The sequence below is a fragment of the Sus scrofa genome, chromosome 10 (genome assembly GCF_000003025.6).
Source record: "Sus scrofa isolate TJ Tabasco breed Duroc chromosome 10, Sscrofa11.1, whole genome shotgun sequence".
Classification (NCBI taxonomy): domain Eukaryota; kingdom Metazoa; phylum Chordata; class Mammalia; order Artiodactyla; family Suidae; genus Sus; species Sus scrofa.
This window is the reverse complement of record NC_010452.4, coordinates 53,264,504-53,284,946: the sequence shown is the minus strand read 5'-3', so window position 1 is coordinate 53,284,946 and position 20,443 is coordinate 53,264,504. Positions and strand designations below refer to the sequence as shown.

The window sequence follows — 20,443 nt, the reverse complement described above, 5'->3', positions numbered from 1 at the left end:
AATATTCCATTGTATGTATATATCACATTTTGTTTATATATTCATCCTTTGATGACCACTTGAATTGTTTCTACCTTTTGACTATTGTAATAATGCTACTGTGAATATTGGTGTACAAGTATCAGTTTGAGGGCCAGGGATTGAACCTGTGTCCTCATGGATGCTTGTCAGATTTGTTTCTGCTGAGCCACAGTGGAACTCCTTTAGTAAGTTTTGAAATCAGAATGTGAGTCCTCTGACTTCTGTCCCTTCTTCATTTTCATAATTGTTTTGTCCATTCAGGGTTCCTTGAGATTCCAAAAGAATTTTAGGAATGCATTTTTCTATTTCTGCATAAAATGTTTTCGGGATTTTGGTAGCAAATGCATTGAATCCATAGATTATTTTGGATAGTAATATATCTTAACAACATTCTTCCAGTGTGTGAAGATAGAATAGACATAGTATGTCTTTACATTTATTTGTGTTGTCTTTAATTTCTTTGAGCAGCATTTTGTAGTTTCCGGTGTACAGGTTCTTTGCCTCTGGATTAGTTTATTCCCTTGGTTTTCTTTTTTTCTTTCCTTGCTTCCACCCTCCCTCGGGCATATGGAATTTCCTGGGCTAGGAATTGAATCCATGCTGCAGCTGTGGCAATGCCAGATCCTTTAAGCCCCTACCCTGGGCCAGGGATTGAGCGTACACATTTTTTTTTGTTGTTGTTTTTCTAGGGCCACACCTGTGGCATATGGAAGTTCCTAGGCCAAAGTCAAATCGGAGCTGCAGCTGCTGGCCTGTGCCACACACAGCTGTAGCACCTCCAGATCTGAGCTGCAGCTGGTGGCAACGCTGGATCCTTAACTCACTGAGTGAGGCCAGGGATCAAACCACCATTCTCACAGACACTGTATTGTGTTCTTAACCTGCTGAGCCACAATGGGAACTCTGCAGTTGGATTCTTAATGCACTGCAGCACAGCAGGAGCTGTTTTTCTTTTGAGGCCTTTATGTATGCAGTTAATTGTTAATTGTTATCTTAGTTTTTTTTGGATTGTTCATCTACATTTTTTTTTTTTTTTGGCCACATCCTCAGTGTGTGGAAATTCCTAGGTCAGGGATTGAACCTGTGCCATAGCAGTGACCCAAGCTGCGGCAGTGACCGCACCAGGTCCTTAACACACTGAGCCACCAGGGAACTCCTATAATTATTTTTTAATAGACCTTTTATTTTTTATTTTATTTTATTTTATTGTCTTTTCTAGGGCCGCGCCTGCGGCACATGGAGATTCCCAGGCTAGGGGTCAAATTGGAACTGGAGCTGCCGGCCTACGCCACAGCCACAGCAATGCCAGATCTGAGCCATGTTTGCGACCTACAGCTCATGGCAACACCAGATCCTTAACCCACTGAGCAAGGCCAGGGATCGAACCCTCAACCTCATGGTTCCTAGTTGGATTCGTTAACCACTGTGCCATGATGGGGACTCCCAGACCTTTTATTTTGAGTCAAATATGGAGTCATACACAGGTGTGAGAAATAATACAATTACCTTTTACCCAGTTACCATTTACCCACTTTGCCTGATGCTAACATCTCGAATGTAGGATGGTATTCTCACCAGGATATTGAAATTGCTGTAGTTAAAAAACAGAGTAGGAGTTCCTGTCATGGCTCATTGGTAACGAACCCAATTAGTATCCATGAGGATGAGGGTTTGATCTCTGGCCTTGCTTAGTGGGTTAAGGATATGGCATTGCCATGAGCTGTGGTGTGGGTCACAGATGTAGATTGGATCTGGTGTTGCTGTGGCATAGGTTGGCATCTGCAGCTCCAATTCAGCCTCTAGCCTGGGAATTTCCACATGCTGCAGGCGTGACCCTAAAAAGTAACCCCCCCAAAAAAAACAAAACCCAGAATAATTCCATTACCACAAGGATCCTTAATGGTACCCTTTTCTGAAACAACACCTGCTTCCTTTCTGCCCCCAGGCTTAGTCCCTCTAACTACTAATGTATTCTTTTAAAAAAGGAGTTTTGCAGGAGATCCTGTTGTGGCGTAGTGGAAATGAATCTGACTAGTATCCATGAGGATGCGGGTTTGATCCCTGGCCTTGCTCAGTGGGTTAAGGATCCTGGGTTGCTGTGAGCTGTGGTATTGGTCGAGGAGGTGGCTTGGATCTCATGTTGCTGTGACTGTGGTGTAGGCCAGCAGCTGCAGCTCTGATTCAACCCCTAGCCTGGGAACTTCGATCTGCTGTGTGTGTGGCCCTAAAAAGAAAAAAAAAAAGGAGTTATGTGGTTTAGTAGGTTAGGGATCCAGTGTTGTGACTGCAGGGACTTGGGTTACTGCTATGGTGCGAATTCTACCCCTAAACCGGGAATTTCTACACACTGGGCTTGCTCCTCTGCGAAAAAGGTAAAAAGTAAAATATTTTTGTGAGTTCCTTGGTGGCCTAGTAGGTTAGGGTTCTGGCATTGTCACTGCTGTGGCTCGATTTGCTGCTATGGCATGGGTTCAATCCCCAGTCGGGGAATTTATGCATGCTCTGAGTGTGGCCAAAAATTTATTATTTTTTGTTGAGGTGTAGTATATGTACACTATATTATGGAAGGTACAGGTGTTTAACATAGTGATTCACAATTTTTAAAGGTTATATTCCATTTATAGTTACTATAAAATATTGTCTGTATTACCTCTGTTGTACAGTATATCGTTGAAGCTTATTTATTTTATACATAATATTGAACCTCCTAATCCCCTACTCTTATCCTGCCCTTCCCCACCTTTCCTCTCCCCACTGGTAACCAGTAGTTTTTTCTCTGTATCTAAGAGTGTGTTTTTTATTATATTCACTAGTTTATTTAATTTTTTAGAGTCCACATATAAGTAATATCATACCACAATATTTTTCTTTGTCTGACTTATTTCACTTAGCATAATACCCTCCACATCTTCTTTATCCATTCATCTGTTGATGGGCACTTAGGCTGTTTTCATATATTGGCAGTTGTAAACAATGCTGCGGTGAATGTTGGGTTACATGTTATTTTTTCAAATTAGTGTTTTTGTTTACTTCAAGTATAAGAGTGAAATTGCTGGGTCGTATGGTAGTTCTATTTTTATTTTATTTTATTATTATTTTGCTTTTTAGGGCTGTATTTGCGGCACATGGAGGTTCCCAGGTTAGGGGTCTCATTGAAGCTGCAGCTGCCAGCCTATGCCAGAGCCACAGCAACTTGGGATCCAAGCCACATCTGTGACCTACACTACAGCTCACGGCAACGCTGGATCCTTAACCCACTGAGGGAGACCAGAGATCGAACCCTCAACCTCATGGTTCCTAGTTGGATTTGTTTCTGCTGTGCCATGACGGGAACTCTGGTAGTTCTATTTTTAGTTTTTTGAAAAACCTCCATACTTGTTTCTACAGTGGCTGCATCAATTTATGTTTCTGTCAGTAATGTATGAGAGTCACTTTTCTCTGCATTCTCTTCAGCACTTGTCCTTTGTATCTCTCTCTCTCTCTCTCTTTTTTTTTTTTTTTTCTTTTTTGGCTGAACCTACGGCAGCATATGGCAGTTCCTGGGCCAGGGATCAAACTGGCACCTCCACAGAGACAAGCCAGATCATTAACCCACTGTGCCACAGTGGGAACTCCCTATTTGTATTCTTTTTGATGATAGCCATTCTGAGAGGTGTGAGCTGGTATCTCATTGTGGTTTTTATTTGTATTTCCTTACTGATTAATCATGTTGAGTACCTTTTCATGTGCCTGCTAGCCATCTGCATGTCTTCTTTGGATAAATGTCCATTCAGGTCTTCTGCCCAATAATGTGTTCTTCAGTTCTGTAATTTTGTAATTTCAAGAATGTTACATAAATGGAATGGTAAAGCATATGAAGTCATACAACTTTTGGGGATTGCCTTTTTTTTTCCCGTTCAGCATAATTCTCTGGAGATTCATTCAGATTGTTGAATATATCAGTAGTTACATCCTTTTTCATTGCTCAATATTCTGTGTTAGGGTATATCACAGTTTGTTTAACGTTTCAGCTGCTGCAAGGTATCTCAGGTATTTATAGTTTGGGGCCATTATGAATAAAACTGTTGTACAATAAAAATTGATGTACAGATTTTTGTGTGAACATGGGTTTTCATTTCTCTGGGATGAATGTCCAATTGTAGAATTGTTGAGTTGTATCATTACTCCATGTTTGGTTTTTTGTTTTTTTTTTGTTTTGCTTTTTAGGGCTGCACCCTCGGCATATGGAGGTTCCCAGGCTAAGGGTTGAATCAGAGCTGTAGCCACCGGCCTATGCCACAGCCATAGCAACACAGGATCTGCAACCTGCACCACAGCTCATGGTAACGCCGGATCTTTAACTCACTGAGCAAGGCCAGGGATTGAACCTGCCGCCTCATGGTTCCTAGTAGGATTCCTTAACCACTGAGCCATGACGGGAACGCCCATGTTTACGGTTTTTTGTTGTTGTTTTTTTTTTCGGCTGTACCTGTGGCATGTGGAAGTGGATCAGCATGTGGCCAAAGATTGAACCTCCACCACTTTAGCAATTAAAGCCACAGCAGTGACAAGACTGGATCCTTAACCACCTGAGTCACAAGGGAACTCTTCAATGTGTGTTTTTTATTTTTTTTTTGTCTTTTTGCTATTTCTTGGGCCGCTCCCTCGGCATGTGGAGGTTCCCAGGCTAGGGGTTGAATCGGAGCTGTAGCCTCCGGCCTACGCCACAGCCACAGCAACTGGGGATCTGAGCCGCGTCTGCAACCTACACCACAGCTCACGGCAACGCCGGATAGTTAACCCACTGAGCAAGGGCAGGGACCGAACCCACAACCTCATGGTTCCTAGTCGGATTTGTTAACCACTGCGGCACGATGGGAACTCCTAATAACTCTTGAAATCAGGCAAACGATTCATTCTACTTTATTCTTTTCATTTTTTTTTTTTTTTTTTAAATGGCCACACCGTTGGCATATGAAAGTTCCTGGACCAGGGATTGAATATGAGGCACAGCTGCATCCTGTGCCACAGCTGTGGCAACACTAGATCCTTTAACCCACTGCACCAGGCTGGGGATTGAACCTGCACCTCTGCAGTGACCTGAGCTACTGCAGTCAGATTCTTAACCCACACTGCAGTGGGAACTCTACTTTGTTGAATTTTAAAGATATATTTATTTAAGAATTACCTGTCTTTATCTGTCTAGAAATCTTGCTAGGATTCTGATAGGAATACCATTTTATTTAGATCTTCCTTGCTTTTGTCAATTTTGCATAGTTTTCAGCCTATAAATCTTGTTTATATTTTGTGAATTGATACCAAAGTATTTACTTTTGGGAGAAGCAATTGTGTATGATATTGTATGTTTAATTTTAGTGTCCGTGTATTTGTGGTAGTATATAGGAATAACAACTGATTTTTATTTTTATCCTGTATCATGTGAACTTGCTGAATTCATGGATTCTGGGAGTTTTGATGCAAATTGCTTGGACTTTTTTTGTGTAGATTATTGTGTCATCTGCAAACAGGGTTATTTTTATTTCCTCCTTTCCAATTTGTATGCCTTTTATGCTTGCCTAATTGTTCTGGCTAGAAATTTCAGCATTGTGTTGATTAAGATGGATGAGAGTGAATGTACTTGTTTTTGACCTTAGGGGGAAAGCATTTATTCAGTAATCAAAACCACTAAGTAGGGTGTCAGTTGTAGGTTTTTTGTAGCTATTCTGTATGAAGTTGAGGAAGTTTACCTGTATTCCTATGTTTCTCACTTTATGAAAAATCGTGTGTGGGTGTGAAATTTTTGTCAATTACTTATTCTGCATCAATTGATATATGTATTTTTTTTATCTTGTTAATATGGTAGACTGTTTACTGATTTCAAATATTTAACCAGTCTTGGAATGAGCCCCACTTGATCGAGGCATGTAATTCCACTTATTTATGTATTTATTTTCTTTATCTGCTGCGCCTGCGGCATATGGAAGTTGCTGGGCCGGGGGTTGAATTAGAGTTGCAGTTGTGGCCTGTACCACAGCTTACTGCAACACTGGATCATTCACCAAGTGAGTCAGGCCAGGAATTAAACCCCCATCCTCACAGAGACAACATTGGGTCCTTAGTTAGCTGAGGAATGGCAAGTTCATTTATAATTCCTTTTATTTATTTTTAATTTAAAATTTTTTATCATTTGGCCATGCTGATGGCATTTGCAAGTTCCTGGGAAGGGATTAAACCTGTGTCACAGCAGTGACCCAAGTTGCAGCAGTGACAGTGCTAGATCCTTAATTGCTAGGCCACCAGGGAATTCCATAATTCCTTTTATATATTATGGGGTTCTATTTATATTTTGTTAAGGACTTTTGTATTTCTGTTCATAAGAGAGATTGTCTGTAGTTATCTCTGTTCATACTGTTTGTCTGGTTTTGATATTGGAGTAATGCTACCTTCCTAAAATGAGCTGGGAAATGCTCCCTCACTTTATGTTCTCTAGAAGAGATTGCATAGAATTGGTGTTAGTACTTGAAACATTTGCTACAGTTCTCCTATGAAACTGTCTGAGCCTTCATATTTTTTGGTAGTTTCTAAAGTACAAATTAAAAATTTATGGGAGGGGAGTTCCCGTTGTGGCGCAGTGGTTAACGAATCCGACTAGGAACCATGAGGTTGCGGGTTCGATCCCTGCCCTTGCTCAGTGGGTTAACGATCCGGTGTTGCTGTGAGCTGTGTTGTAGGTCGCAGACGCGGCTCGAATCCCGCGTTGCTGTGGCTCTGGTGTAGGCCGGTGGCTACAGCTCCGATTCGACCCCTAGCCTGGGAACCTCCACATGCCGCAGGAGCGGCCCAAGAAATGGCAAAAAAAAAAAAAAAAAAAAATTTATGGGAGTTCCCATCGTGGTGCAGTGATTAACAAATCTGACTAGGAACCATGAAGTTGTAGGTTCGATCCCTGGCCTTGCTCAGTGGGTTAAGGATCCTGCGTTGCTGTGAGCTGTGGTGTAGGTTGCAGACGTGGCTGGATCTGTCATTGCTGAGGCTGTGGCATAGACCGGCGGCTACAGCTCTGATTAGATCCCTAGCCTGGGAACCTCTATATTGCTGAGGGAGCGGCCCTAGAAAAGGCAAAAAGACGAAAAGACCAAAAAAAAAAAAAAAAAAAATTAAAACATAGGGCTATTTAAATCAGTTTCATGATTGGTGAGTTGGAGTAGTGTGTTTTTCCAGGAAGGGATCCATGTGGTCTCAGCTGTAATGTTTATGTATATAAAGTTGTTGGTAGCATTCCCTCATGCTTTTGATGATCTGTATTGATATCCCTTGTCTCATTCCTGATGCTTGTCAAGTCTCGATTCTTGGAACTTGTCAGTTTTATTAATCTTTTCAAAAACCACCTCCTAGTTTTGTTGAATTTTCTTCTTTTTGTTCTATTATACATTTCAGTAATTTCTGCTCTTATATTTATTTATTTATTTCCTTCCTTCCTTCTACTTGCTTTGGGTTTATTTATTTATTTTTTATGTCTCCTGAGATGGAATCTTAAATTTGATTTGAGACTTTTCTCTTTTCTATGCATTATTATAAATTTCCCTCTCACCACTGGTTTAGCTGTGTCCCACACATTTTGGAATGTTGTAATTTCATTTTCATTCAGTTTAATATATTTTTTACATTTTCTTTGAGGCTTCCTCTTTTATTATTGTGCCATGTCATTCTGGTCTCTGGTTTCTCATGAGAAAACTGCTCTCGTTCAAATTGTCCCCCACCTCCCACTCCCAACAAAAAAAGGAGGAGTTCCTTCATGGTACAGCAGTTTAAGGATTTGGGTGTTGGACTAGGAACTTCCACATGCTGTAGCTATGGCCAAAAATAAATGTTTTTTTCCTTCATTTTTGACCACCTTGCAGCATATGGAGTTCCTATTCCAGGATTCAGATTTGAGCTATGGTTGCAACCTGTAGTTGGAACTGCAGCAACACTGGGTCCTTTAACCCACTGTGTAGAGCTGGAGATCAAACCAGCATCCCAGCACTCCAGGGATGCCACAGTGGGACCTCAAAAAATAAAAATGATTTTTTCACTGTATTGGTACACCTCGTCTTGTTTTATCGAGCTTCACTTCATTGCATTTTGCAGATACTACGTTTTTCTTGGTCTGTCAAGCAAGCCCATCTGGGCCATTTTTCTAACTGCATTTGCTCACTTCATACATCTCTGTCACATTTTGGTAATTCTTGAAGTATTTTGAACTTTTTCATTATATTTTTGACTCATCAAAGACTCAGGTGATGATTAGCATTTTTTTAGCAATAAAGCATTTTAAAATTAAAGTATGTTCAATTTTTTTTAGATATAATGCTGTTGCACACTGCAGGCTACAGTATACTATAAACATAATTTTAAAAAAATTATTTATTTATTTTTTCCGCTGTACAGCATGGGGACCAAGTTATACACACATGTATACATTTTTTTTCCTCCCATTGTTCTGTTGCGATGTAAGTATCCAGACATAGTTCTCAATGCTACACAGCAGGATCTCATTGTAAATCCATTCCAAGAGCAATAGTTTGCATCCATTAACCCCAAGCTCCCAATCCCTCCCACTCCCTCCCTCTCCCCCCAGGCAGCCACAAGTCTGTTCTCCAAGTCTGTGATTTTCTTTTCTGTGAAAATGTTCATTTGTGCTGTATATTAGATTCCAGCTATAAGTGATATCATACGGTATTTGTCTTTGTCTTTTTCTGACTTATTTCACTCAGTATGAGAGTCTCAAGTTCCATCCATGTTGGTGCAAATGGCATTATTTTGTTCTTTTTTATGGCTGAGTAGTATTCCATTGTGTATATATACCACATCTTCCTAATCCAATTGTCTGTTGATGGACATTTGGGTTGTTTCCTTGTCTTGGCTATTGTGAATAGTGCGGCAATGAACATGCAGGTGCCTATGTCTCTTTTAAGGAGAGTTTTGTCTGGATATATGCCCAAGAGTGGGATTGCTGGGTCATATGGTAGTTCTATGTATAGATTTCTAAGGTATCTCCAAACTGTTCTCCATAGTGGCTGTGCCAGCTTATATTCCCACCAGCAGTGCAGGAGGGTTCCCTTTTCTCCACACCCCCTCCAGCACTTGTTATTTGTGGACTTATTAATGATGGCCATTCTGACCGGTGTGAGGTGGTATCTCATGGTAGTTTTGATTTACATCTCTCTAACAGGGATGTTGAGCATTTTTTCATCTGCTTGTTGGCCATTTGTATATCTTCCTTGGAGAAGAGTCTATTCAGGTCTTTTTTTTTTTTTTTTTTTTTGTCTTTTGTTGTTGTTGTTGCTATTTCTTGGGCCGCTCCCGCGGCATATGGAGGTTCCCAGGCTAGGGGTCGAATCGGAGCTGTAGCCACCGGCCTACGCCAGAGGCACAGCAACGCAGGATCCGAGCCGCGTCTGCAACCTACACCACAGCTCACGGCAACGCCGGATCGTTAACCCACTGAGCAAGGGCAGGGATCAAACCCGCAACCTCATGGTTCCTAGTCGGATTCGTTAACCACTGCGCCACGACGGGAACTCCTATTTAGGTCTTTTGCCCATTTTTCCATAGCATAATTTTCATATGCACTGGGAAACCAAAAAAATTTATGTGACTCACTTTATTGCAGTGCTCTAGAATCAAACCCACAATATCTCATGAGGTAGGACTGTACATAAGGTATTATTTTTCTCTGTTTGCCTGCAAAATATTTTCTGTATCTTTAGAGTTCAGAAGTTTAGGATGTGTTTAAATATGGTTGTCTTTGGAGAGCCACAGTGGGAATTCCATTTGGGATTATCCTGTTTGAGATTTTCTCAGTTTCTTAGACCTGTAGTTTTATGTCTTGCCAAATTTGGGAATTTTTCAGTCATTTATTTGCATACTTTTTCTTTTTTGCTTTTTAGGGCTGCACCCGTGGCATATGGAGATTCCCAGGCTAGGGGTCAAATCGGAGCTACAGCTGCCAGCCTACACCACAGCCACAGCAACATCAGATCCGAGCCGTGTCTGCGACCTACACCACAGCTCATGGCAATGCCGGATCCATAATCCACTGAATGAGGCCAGGGATCGAACCCGCAACCTCATGGTTCCTGGTTGGATTCGTTTCCACTGCACCAAAATGGGAACTCCACTTTTTTTTGTGTGTGTGTGTGGCTTTTTAGGACTACACCAGCAGCATACAGAGGTTCCCAGGCTAGGGGTAGAATTGGACCTCTAGCTGCTGGCCTGCACCACAGCCACAGCGATGTGGGATCCACAGCCACAGCCAGGCCAGGGATAGTACCTGCATCCTCATAGATGCTAATCAAATTAGTTTCTGCTGAGCCATAATGGGAGCTCTTTTATTTGCTTATTTTTTCAGTCCCTCCTTATTTCTCTTCTTCTTTAGACACTGATGACATGAATATCAGATTTTTCTGTAATGCTCCCCAAAATTCTTGAGGCTCTTTTTATTTTTTGCAGTCTCTTTTCTCTCTTGTTTACATTGAGTGATTTTCATTGTAATATCTTCAGTTTACTGATTCTCTTCCTCTCTTTGCTTCATTCTGCTCTTGAGGTCATCCATTGAGCTCTTTATTTTGCTTACTTTACTTCGCAGTTCTAAAATTTCCATTTGGGGAGTTGCCACTGGAGCACAATGGGATGGGCAGCCTCTCTCAGCTCCAGGACTTGGGTTCCATCTTTGGCCTTGCACAGTGGATTAAACAATCTGGCGTTGCTCTAGCTACGGCATAGGTTGCAGCTGTGGGTTGCATCTGATCCCTGGTCCAGGTATTCCATATGCCACAGGGTGGCCAAAAAAAATAATAAAAGTTCCATTTGGTTCCTTCCTTTCTCCCTCCTTCCCACCCTCCCTCTCGTTCTAGTTAATTTTCAGTGTTGTGGTTTTTTTTAAATTTGCAGTTTTTTGCTGAGGTTTTCTGTTTTTCATTTCTGTGTTCATAATTGCATGCTGAATAATTTTGTTATCAGGGCTGCTTTAAAAATCTTCAGATAATTCTTTCTTTCTTTTTTTTTGTCTTAGGGCCGCACCTGCGGCATATGGAAATTCTCAGGCTAGGGGCTGAATCAGAGCTGTTAGCCGCTGACCTAAGCCACAGCCACAGCAAAGCCAGATCTGAGCCACATCTGTGACCTACACCACAGCTCTCGGCAACGTTGGATCCTTTAACCCACTGAGCAAGGCCAGGGATCGAATGTGCGTCCTCATAGATACTAGTCAGATTCATTTCCACAGAGCCACGACAAGAATTCTGGGACTTTTATCTATTATAAACCCATTTTACTTGGCTTTCTCTGACGCTTATCTGACAGAGGAAAAGTTTGGGCACCATCTCCTTATACCAGGTAGGTATGAAGTTCAAGCTTCCTACTTGGCCTCTGTTGATGTTTGAGGGTAGCTGCTTATTAATGCCAAACAGCATTGGGAGTTAAGACTCTGTACCTGGTATCTACAATGGATGTGGCCTCATTTAACACTGTGTATTGGTGAAAGTCCTGACTCTGCTATGCCTTCACTTGACACCATCCCCACTGGGAGAGGGTGAGATCTGTTGTCACTGCCAGATGGAGGTGGAAATCTAGACTTCCAGTGTTGTCTGCATTGATACCATCAAGACAGGTGCTCATTACCCACCAGTGAGGATGAAAATTCGTTTCCCTACTTGACCTGCTTACACACCACCCTAATGAGAGTCTTGGGATGATTTATGGTCTCACAAGGGTGGATGTCTAGGTTGTTCCCCACTTGACCGTTGCAGGAGTGGGTAGGGCCAGTTTTTTTCTGTGATGTTTTGCTGGAGTAAAGTAGCTACTGTCTATAAATTTTCTCTCTATATTACCTCTTCCTGCTTCTTTGTCTAGAGCGAGAAGCCTTTTCTTGGGACTCTTTTTTGGGGACTGAGCTTGGTGGTTGCAGACTCCTTCCATTCCAGGAAGAAAAAGAAAACCCAGGGAACTCACTACCACGTTGTTCCTTGGATCCTATCATCCCCAGTTAATTTGCTTTCTCATAGTCTGTCAGAGTATATTTACTTAAAATGTCCACAGTTTTTGTTTGTACTTATTAGTAGGAGGTATAGGAAAAAGTACTTCTTTCTACTCCCGCCTTCCAGAAAGAGAGGAGGCCTAGCCTTTGATTTCATTGTTTATGCTATTGTTTTTTTCTGTTTTATATTTCATTGATTTTTGCTCTGATCTTTATTTTTTACTCTTCTAGATTTGTAAGGTGCAAGGTGAAGTCACTGATTTGAGTTGTTTCTTTTCTGTTAAATAGGCATTTAGTGCTATAAATTTCCCTCTCAATTATTGCTTTAGGAGTTCCCGTCCTGGCTCAGCAGAAACGAATCTGACTAGTATCCATGAGAACGCAGGTCGATCCCTGCCCTTGCTCAGTGTTAGTTAAGGATCCAACATTGCCGTGAACTGTGGCGTAGGTCACAGATGCAGCTTGGATCTGGCATTGCTGTGACTGTGGTGTAGGCTGGAAGGTACAGCTCTGATTCTGCCCCTAGCCTGGGAATTTACTTCCACATGCTGTGGTTGCAGTCCTAAAAAGACAATAAATAAATAATAAATAAATAAATAAATAAATAAAAATTGCTTTTAACTGCCTTCCACGAATTTTGGTAAGTTTTATTCCTTTTCATTTATTTAAAAATACTCTCTAGGAGTTCCTGCTGTGGCACAATGGGATCAGCAGAGCTGTCTCTGCAGCTCTAGGACCCAGGTTTCTTCCCTGGCCTGGCACAGTGGGTTGAAGGATCTAGCACTGCCGTAGCTGTGGCATAGGTCACAACTGCTGCTGGGATCTTATCCCTGGCCCAGGAACTCCACATGCTGCAGGGCGGCAAAAAAAAAGAAAAGCAGAGTTTGAGTCTTTTGAGTTCTTCTTTGACACATTGGTTATTTAGAAGTATATTTAGATTGTAAATATGGAGATTTTTCTGTGGATTTTTTTTTCTGTCATCGATTTCTAAATTGGTTGCATTGTAGTCAGAGAATTCTTTTTATGACTTAAAGTCTTTTAAGAGTTGTTTCATGATCTGAATATGATTGATCTTGGTAAATGTTCCCTAGGTCCTTGAACAGAAGATTCTCCTAGTTTATGTTAGTGTTCTTTAAATGTCACTTAACATCAGTTTGGTTGATGATATTATTCTGGTTGGTATCTTCTTGATGAATTAAACTCTTTACCTTTATGAAATGAAGCTCTTTTTTTCCCTGATAATATTGTTGAATTTTAAATCTACTTTATATGATATTAATATTACCGTTTCAGCTTTCTTTGATTCTGTGGTATATAACTTGACCTTTTTATTTGTCTGCTTTACAGATCTTTATTTCTGCTTTTAGGCAATTTAATCACAATACATTTTGGTTTACATTTCTTCATGTTTCTATTGCTTTGTGTTTATTTAAAGAGCGCTTTGTTCTAGGTGTTTATAATTTTCATCAAATATGGCAAATGATTGACATTATTTCTTCAAATATATTTTTTTGTATTTTCTCTAAGGCTTCAATTACAAGTGTATTTGGCTTCTTGAAGTTACCTCAGTTAATTTATGCTCTTTTAATTTTTTAAAAGTATTTTTTTCTCTGCTTCATTTTGGTTAGTAACTATTACTTGGTTTCATGTGCTGTAAAGCTCATACAGTATATTTTTCATCTTAGACTTTGTAATTTGCATCTCTAGAAGTTCACTTTTTTGTATTCTTGGATGTTTCTACTGAACATGTTTAATGTGTCTAGCTTAAACATATTCATAATAATTGTTTGAAAGGACTTGTGTACTAATTCTCTTTGTGTCCCTTCAAGATTGACATTTAAAATATGCCTAAAAATAATTTGGGACTTTATTCTATGACATGGTTAAGTTACTGGAAAAGAGTTTGTTGCTTTTGGGTCTTTTATGTTTTGTTTGGATGGACCAGAGCTAGGTTTAGTCTAGGTTAATTTTTCCTTCCTTCTGAGGCATTACCCTTCTTAGTACTGTGATGCAGTATGAAGTAGTAGGTTTTCCATTCTGGCTTTTGAGGACAGCCGTTATTTGCATCCTTGTGTGAATTCTGGGTGCTGTCACTTCTAAATATTTTGATAGTTCTTTCCCTGGCCTCAAATAGTTGTCTCCCATGCAAGCACTGATTAGTTACTCAACATATTCTAGGGCAACCCTCTGGAGATCTCTTCATTTCTCTCTCTCTCTCCAGCTTTCTACTCACTGCTGGTCTCCCTTGTGAACTCTAGCCACCTTGGCTTCCTTGGACTCCCAGCTTCATTTCCTCAACTTGGGGAGCCCACAGGCTCTGTCCGAGTTCCTTCTCCCTGGTCCACGGCTTGGAAACTCCCAAGGCAGTAAGCTGGGCAAATGTGTGGCTTGTGTTGTTTGTTTCTTGTCTCCCAGGGATCACTGTCTTCGTTACTTGTTGTCAAACAGTCCTCAGTACTATTGTTTCGTACATTTTGTTAGGTTTTTATTATTTCATGGAGAAGGCTAAATCTGGTCTTTTTCATTCCATCTTGACTGGAATTGGTGGTATTGCGCATTTTCATAATAACCAGAGATACTGAATTTTAATTTGCTTATTGACCATTCATGTTTCCTTTGTGAAGAGTTTGTTTAAAGTTTTAGCTTTTTTCCTTCTTTCTTCCCTTATTATTATTTTTTTTTTTGTCTTTTTTTTGTTGTTGTTGTTGTTGCTATTTCTTGGGCCGCTCCCGTGGCATATGGAGGTTCCCAGGCTAGGGGTCGAATCGGAGCTGCAGCCACCGGCCTACGCCAGAGCCACAGCAACGCGGGATCCGAGCCACGTCTGCAACCTACACCACAGCTCACGGCAACGCCGTATCGTTAACCCACTGAGCAAGGGCAGGGACCGAACCCGCAACCTCATGGTTCCTAGTTGGATTCGTTAACCACTGCGCCATGACGGGAACTCCTCTTCCCTTATTTTTAAAATTTATTCTTTGTCTACTTTCTTCTCTCTCTCTCTCTTTTTTTTTTTTTTTTTTTTTTTGTTTTGCATTGCTGACAGTCCTTATGTGTCTTGGATACCAGTCCTTTGTTAGGTAAATGTTTTGTGAATACTTCCTTCGAGTCTGTGGTTTCCTATTTATTTTCTTAACTGTTACCTTTTGATGAGCAGAAATATCTAAGTCTGATGAAGTCTAATTTATCAGTTTTTTCTTTTATAGTTATTGCTTACTCTGACACTTTTGCCTAACCCTGAAGTCATGAAGGTAATTTCTTTCATTTCCTCTAAAACTTTTTGTTTTTGCTTATTTATATTTAGGTCTGTCATGCATTTCAAATTAAGTTTTGTTTTTTACACATGGATCGATATCCAGTTGTTTCTGCAACGTTTATTGAGAAGACTCTCCTTTCCTTACTGGATTGCTTTGATGAAACATCTCATGGCTGCAGTAATGGGGTCTATTTTAGAAATCTTTATTCTGTTCCATTGATCTTTTTGTCTGTTCTTATATCAATACCATACTGTTTTGATTATTTATAAATATAACTTTATAGAAAGTCTTTTGTTTTGGCTGTGCCCATGGCATGTTGATGTTCCTAGGCCAGGGATTGAATCCAAGCCACAGCAGTGACAACGCTGAATCCATAATCACTAGGCCACCAGGGAACTCCTAGAAAGTCGTTTTTTGTTGCTTTTTTTTTTTTTTTTTTTTTGTATTTTTTAGGGCTGCACTCACAGCATATAGAGGTTCCCAGGCTAGAGGTTGAATTGGAGCTGTCGCCACTGGCCTACGCCATAGTCAGAGCACCTCCAGATTCAAGCCGTATCTGCGACCTGCACCAAAGCTCATGGCAATGCCAGATCCTTAACCCACTGAGAGAGGCCAGGGATCGAACCTGCATCCTCATGGATACTAATCAGATTCATCTCCTCAGAGTCAAGACAGGAACTCCTAGAAAGTCTTGAAATGAGATTTGCAAGTACTTCAATCTTTTTATCTTTTTCAAGATTGCTTTGGAAGTCCTTAGCACTTCCATATAGACCTTAATAGTTTTTTCATTTTTCTAAAAGGCTGATGGGATTATGATTGTAATTGCTTTGAATCTGTAGATCAGTTTGAATAAAATTGGCATATTAACAATTCCTTTTCATTAGCATGATATATCTCCATTTATTTAGGTTGTCATTTTTGTGTTTTTCTGAGCAGTATTTTGTTTATGGTTTTGCATGTCTTTTTTTTTTTTTTTTTTTTGGCCTCACCTATGGCATATGGCAGTTCACAGGCCAGGGATGAATCTGAGTTGCAGGTGCAGCCCATGCCATAGCTGGATCCTTAACCCACTGTGCTGGAGTGTGGATCAAACTGGCGCTGCCACGGAGACAAGCCAAAAAATTAACCCACTGCGCCACTTGCAGGAACTCTTTGCACGTCCTTTTTTGTTTTAAAAATTATTAAAAAAATATATTTCATGTTATTTGATGTTATTGTAGGTGGTATTTTAAAGAACTCTGTTTCTAATTCTTATTATATGGAAATAGAATTGATTTTTGTTTACTGATTTGTGTCTTACAGCCTTTCTTAACTCACATTTAATCTTAGTTTTTTGTAGATAATTGATTTTTCTAAAAGTGATCATGTCATAAAACTTAATCTTTCTAATTTGTATTCTTTTTTTCTTCCCTTATTGCATGTACTTAAGTCTAGATCCCATTTTTTTGGGGAAAAGCATTCAGTTTTATACCATTAATTATAATATTTTATTTTATTTAATTTTCATTTTTTAAAGTTTTATTGAAGTATAGTTGATTTACAATATTGTGATTTTTTCTGCTGTCCAACAAAGTTATACGCATACACATATCCATTTTTTTTTTCAGATTCTTTTCCTGTATGAGTTATTACAGAATGTTGGGTAGAATTTCCTATGCTATATAGTGGGTCCCCGTTTGCCCTCCATTCCATGTGCAATAGTGTGCATATGCCAATCCCAAATCCCCAATCCATCCCTCTCCACTACCCGACCTGTCCTCTTTGGTAACCAAATAAGTAAATTTGTTTTGAAAGTCAGTGAGTCTGTTTCTGTTTTGTAAATAAGTTCATTTGTATCTTTTTAGATTCCACATGTAAGTGATACCACATGATTATCTTTCTCTGTCTGACTTTACTTAGTGTAGGATTTTTATTGATGACCACTCTCAGGTTATTTTAAAATACAGGTAGTGACAACTATGTCTAGATACTCATATTGCAACAGAACAAAGGATGGGGGAAAAAATGTATGCACGTAAGAATAACTTGATCCCCATGCTGTACAGTGGGAAAACAACAACAACAACAACAACAAAACAAAACAAAAAAAGGAAAAATAAATAAAATACAGGTAGTATTATTTCTTAAGTATGGCAGGGGTGGCTAACAGATAAGGAGAGGATGGACATTGAAAAGGTAATTTGTTCTACTCACAGATTCCCCAGAGAAGGGCACGTATACCAGGACACAGGAAAGCACACTGGGAAGCACCCTGTGCAGGATGGAGAGGTTGTCAAAGGGAAGAGTAAAGGCAAAAGCCTTTATATTGGTTTTTGTGGGAAGGAATAGTGAAGGAGTGGTAATCAGGTTTAGGATTGTCTACCTTGAATAATACCAGGAGCTCTGGGGCTTGGGGGCTGCCCCTAGTTGTCTGGTACTCGGCTTTGGGGTGCTTAGAGCAAAGGAATGTAGTAGCCACTGTGAAATAGATAAAGATGGTTGGAGCTCTGGGCTGGTTGGTTTGCACATGAAAGCTAACTTGAAGAGTTGTTTGCTATCTCCAGAAATTAGGTAGCCTTGGGGAAGGGCTCAGAAAGTCTCCAAAGTATCAAAAATATAGAATAGAAAGGTAGGATTAACAGGTTGAGTGAGGTCTTTTCTGTGCCTAGTTTTGTGATAGCTTATGGCATGAATGGATGGATGTTGAGTTTTGTCAGATGCTTTTTCTGTGTTTATTGAGATGATTATATGCTGTTTTTACAAAATTAATATGGTGAATTTCATTGTTTTATTTTCACCTGTTATATCAACCTTGTATTCCTGGGATAAACTTCACTTGATCCTGGTGTATTATCCTTTTTTATATTGCTGAATTTAAATGGCTAATTTTTTATTAAGTATTTTTATATCTGTGTGTTTGAGAGATGTTAGTCTGTAATTTTTTTTTTTTTTTTAGTTTTCAGATTTTGGTGGTTTTGGTATATTCGTTAGTGTAATTTGTGCTGAACTTAGTGATTTCAGAGGTAGTCTCTATTTTCTTGAAGTGTTTGTGTGAGATTGATGCAGTTTCTTCATTGTTGTTTGATAGAATTTACTAGTGAAAAAAATCTGAGCCTAGAGTTTTATTTGGGGGAGGGATTTTGGTAATGAACTCAACTTAAAGGGCTTTTCAGATTTTGTTTTGTCTTGTCAATTTTGGTAATTTGTATTTTTTGAGGGATCTTTCCATTTCATCTCAGTTGTTGAATTGGTTAGCATAAAGTTAATTGGTTAGTATACAGTTTGGCTGTGCCTGTGGCGTGTAGAAGTTCCTAGGCTAGAGGTCAAATCTGTACCACAGAGACTCAAGCCCCTGCAGTGACAACACCTGCTGTGCCACAAGAGAACTTTGTAATCTTTTGTATTTTTAATATTTGTGGGTCCTATTGTGATAATTCTTCCTTTATTGCTGATATTGGTAATTTTTATGCATGTGTTTTAACTCAGTCTAGCTTAGAGGTTTATCAACTTTGTTGATCTTTCCAGAGGACTAGCTTTGATTTCAATTTTCCTTACTGTTTCTTTTCTATTTAATTTTTCCTACTCTTATCTTTACTATTTCCTTTCTTCTCACCTTGGGTGTATTTTGCACTTATGTACATTCTTTAGATGAAATCGTAGGTCATTAATTTTATAGCTTTTTTCCCTAATGTGCTCAGGGAGCATACTTCATATGATTTCATTTCTTTTAAATTCATTGTGTCTTGTTTTGTGGCCTAGTAGTTAGTCTTCTGTGGTAAATATACCATGTTCACCTGAAAAGAATGTGTATGGTGGTTTCAGTCTTGCTTAGATTATCCATGTTTTTATTATTTTGGGGGGGGAGGCGAGTCTAATTTTGTCAGTTATTGAGACAGAGATGTCATCCCTTTACTTGGGATGGTTTTTGCTCTATGTATTTTGAAGCATTTATTATTAGGTACACGTTTATGATTATTATGTCTTCATTGTTTCACACTTATCACTGTAAAATGTCCTGCTTTATCTTCACTAATTTTCTTTTTTGTCTTTTTGCCTTTTCTATGGCCATGCCTGTGGCATATGGAGGTTCTCAGACTAGGGGTCTAATCGGAGCTGTAGCTGCTGGCCTACACCACAGCCACAGCTACTTGGGATCCGAGCCGCGTCTGCGACCCACACCACAGCTCACGGCAATGCCGCATCCTTAACCCACTGAGCAAGGCCAGGGATTGAACCTGCAACCTCATGGTTCCTAGTCGGATTCGTTTAACCACTGAGCCACGACGGGAACTCCAAGAGCATGTCTCTTAAAGATGCTGTATAATTGGGTTTTACTTTTATATCTGTGTCAGCAGACTCTATCTTTTAACTAATCTCTTAAGTTTAGTCTCATCACTGTTTTTTCTTTGAATGTGCCCACAGCATGTGGAATTTCCTGGGCCCTGGATTGAACCCATTCCATAGCAGTGACCCAGGCTGCTGCAGTGACAACACCATGTCCTTACCCTGCTGCAATCTAAGGGAACTCCCATTTTCTTCATGTTTAATGTAATTGTATGATTGAGTTTACATCTGCCATTTAATTAATTTATTTTATGTGTAAAATTAATTGATTTCTTTACCCCCGAAGACTTGGCTTTTTTTTTTTTTTTTTTTTTAAACTTATTTTTTTTGGCAGCACCTGCAATATGGAAAAGTTCCAGGGTCAGGGATTGAACTTGAGCCACAGCAATAACAAGGCTGTCTGAGCCACCAGGGAACTCCTACATCTATAACATTTTATCATTAAGTTATTTTCTTTTGTCTCATCTTATTTTGTTCTTTTTAACATTTTTGAAGATGTTAAAAAGTGAAGGTGTTGAATTTTAAACATTAAATTTTAAACATTTAAACAGTGAAGGTGTTGAATTTTAAACATTAGAACCACCAGGGAGCTCCTGAAAATTTCTAAAATAAATACATAAGTAAGAACTTTGGGAGTTCCCTGGTTAGGATTTGGCACTGGTTAGGATTTGGCATTTTCACTGCTGTAGCCTGGGTTCAATCCCTGGTCTGGGAACTGAGATCCCACATTAAGCCACCACAAGCTGCAGCCAAAAAAAGAAAAAAAATTGACTGATATTCAGATCCTTGGCCCAGTTTTTAATTAAGATCTGTATATCTTTTTATTATTGAGTTGTGAAACTCT

At 39.6% G+C, this 20,443-nt stretch overlaps 1 protein-coding gene across 27 annotated transcripts in view; it reads left to right on the top strand.

Annotated features, from left to right (window-relative positions):
- MLLT10 (myeloid/lymphoid or mixed-lineage leukemia; translocated to, 10) overlaps positions 1–20,443 on the top strand; it is a 243,296-nt gene that overhangs the window by 30,405 nt on the left and 192,448 nt on the right. The window contains exons 1-2 of one of the 27 annotated variants that reach the window (XM_021064946.1): positions 14,303–14,385; positions 15,226–15,270. The exons of the other annotated variants lie outside the window; for them this stretch is intronic. Of the exons in view, the coding sequence (XP_020920605.1) occupies positions 15,265–15,270 (6 nt within the window). The 5' untranslated portion in view covers positions 14,303–14,385; positions 15,226–15,264. Of the gene's footprint in view, positions 1–14,302; positions 14,386–15,225; positions 15,271–20,443 lie in introns of those variants that run through there. 27 annotated transcript variants of the gene reach the window in all.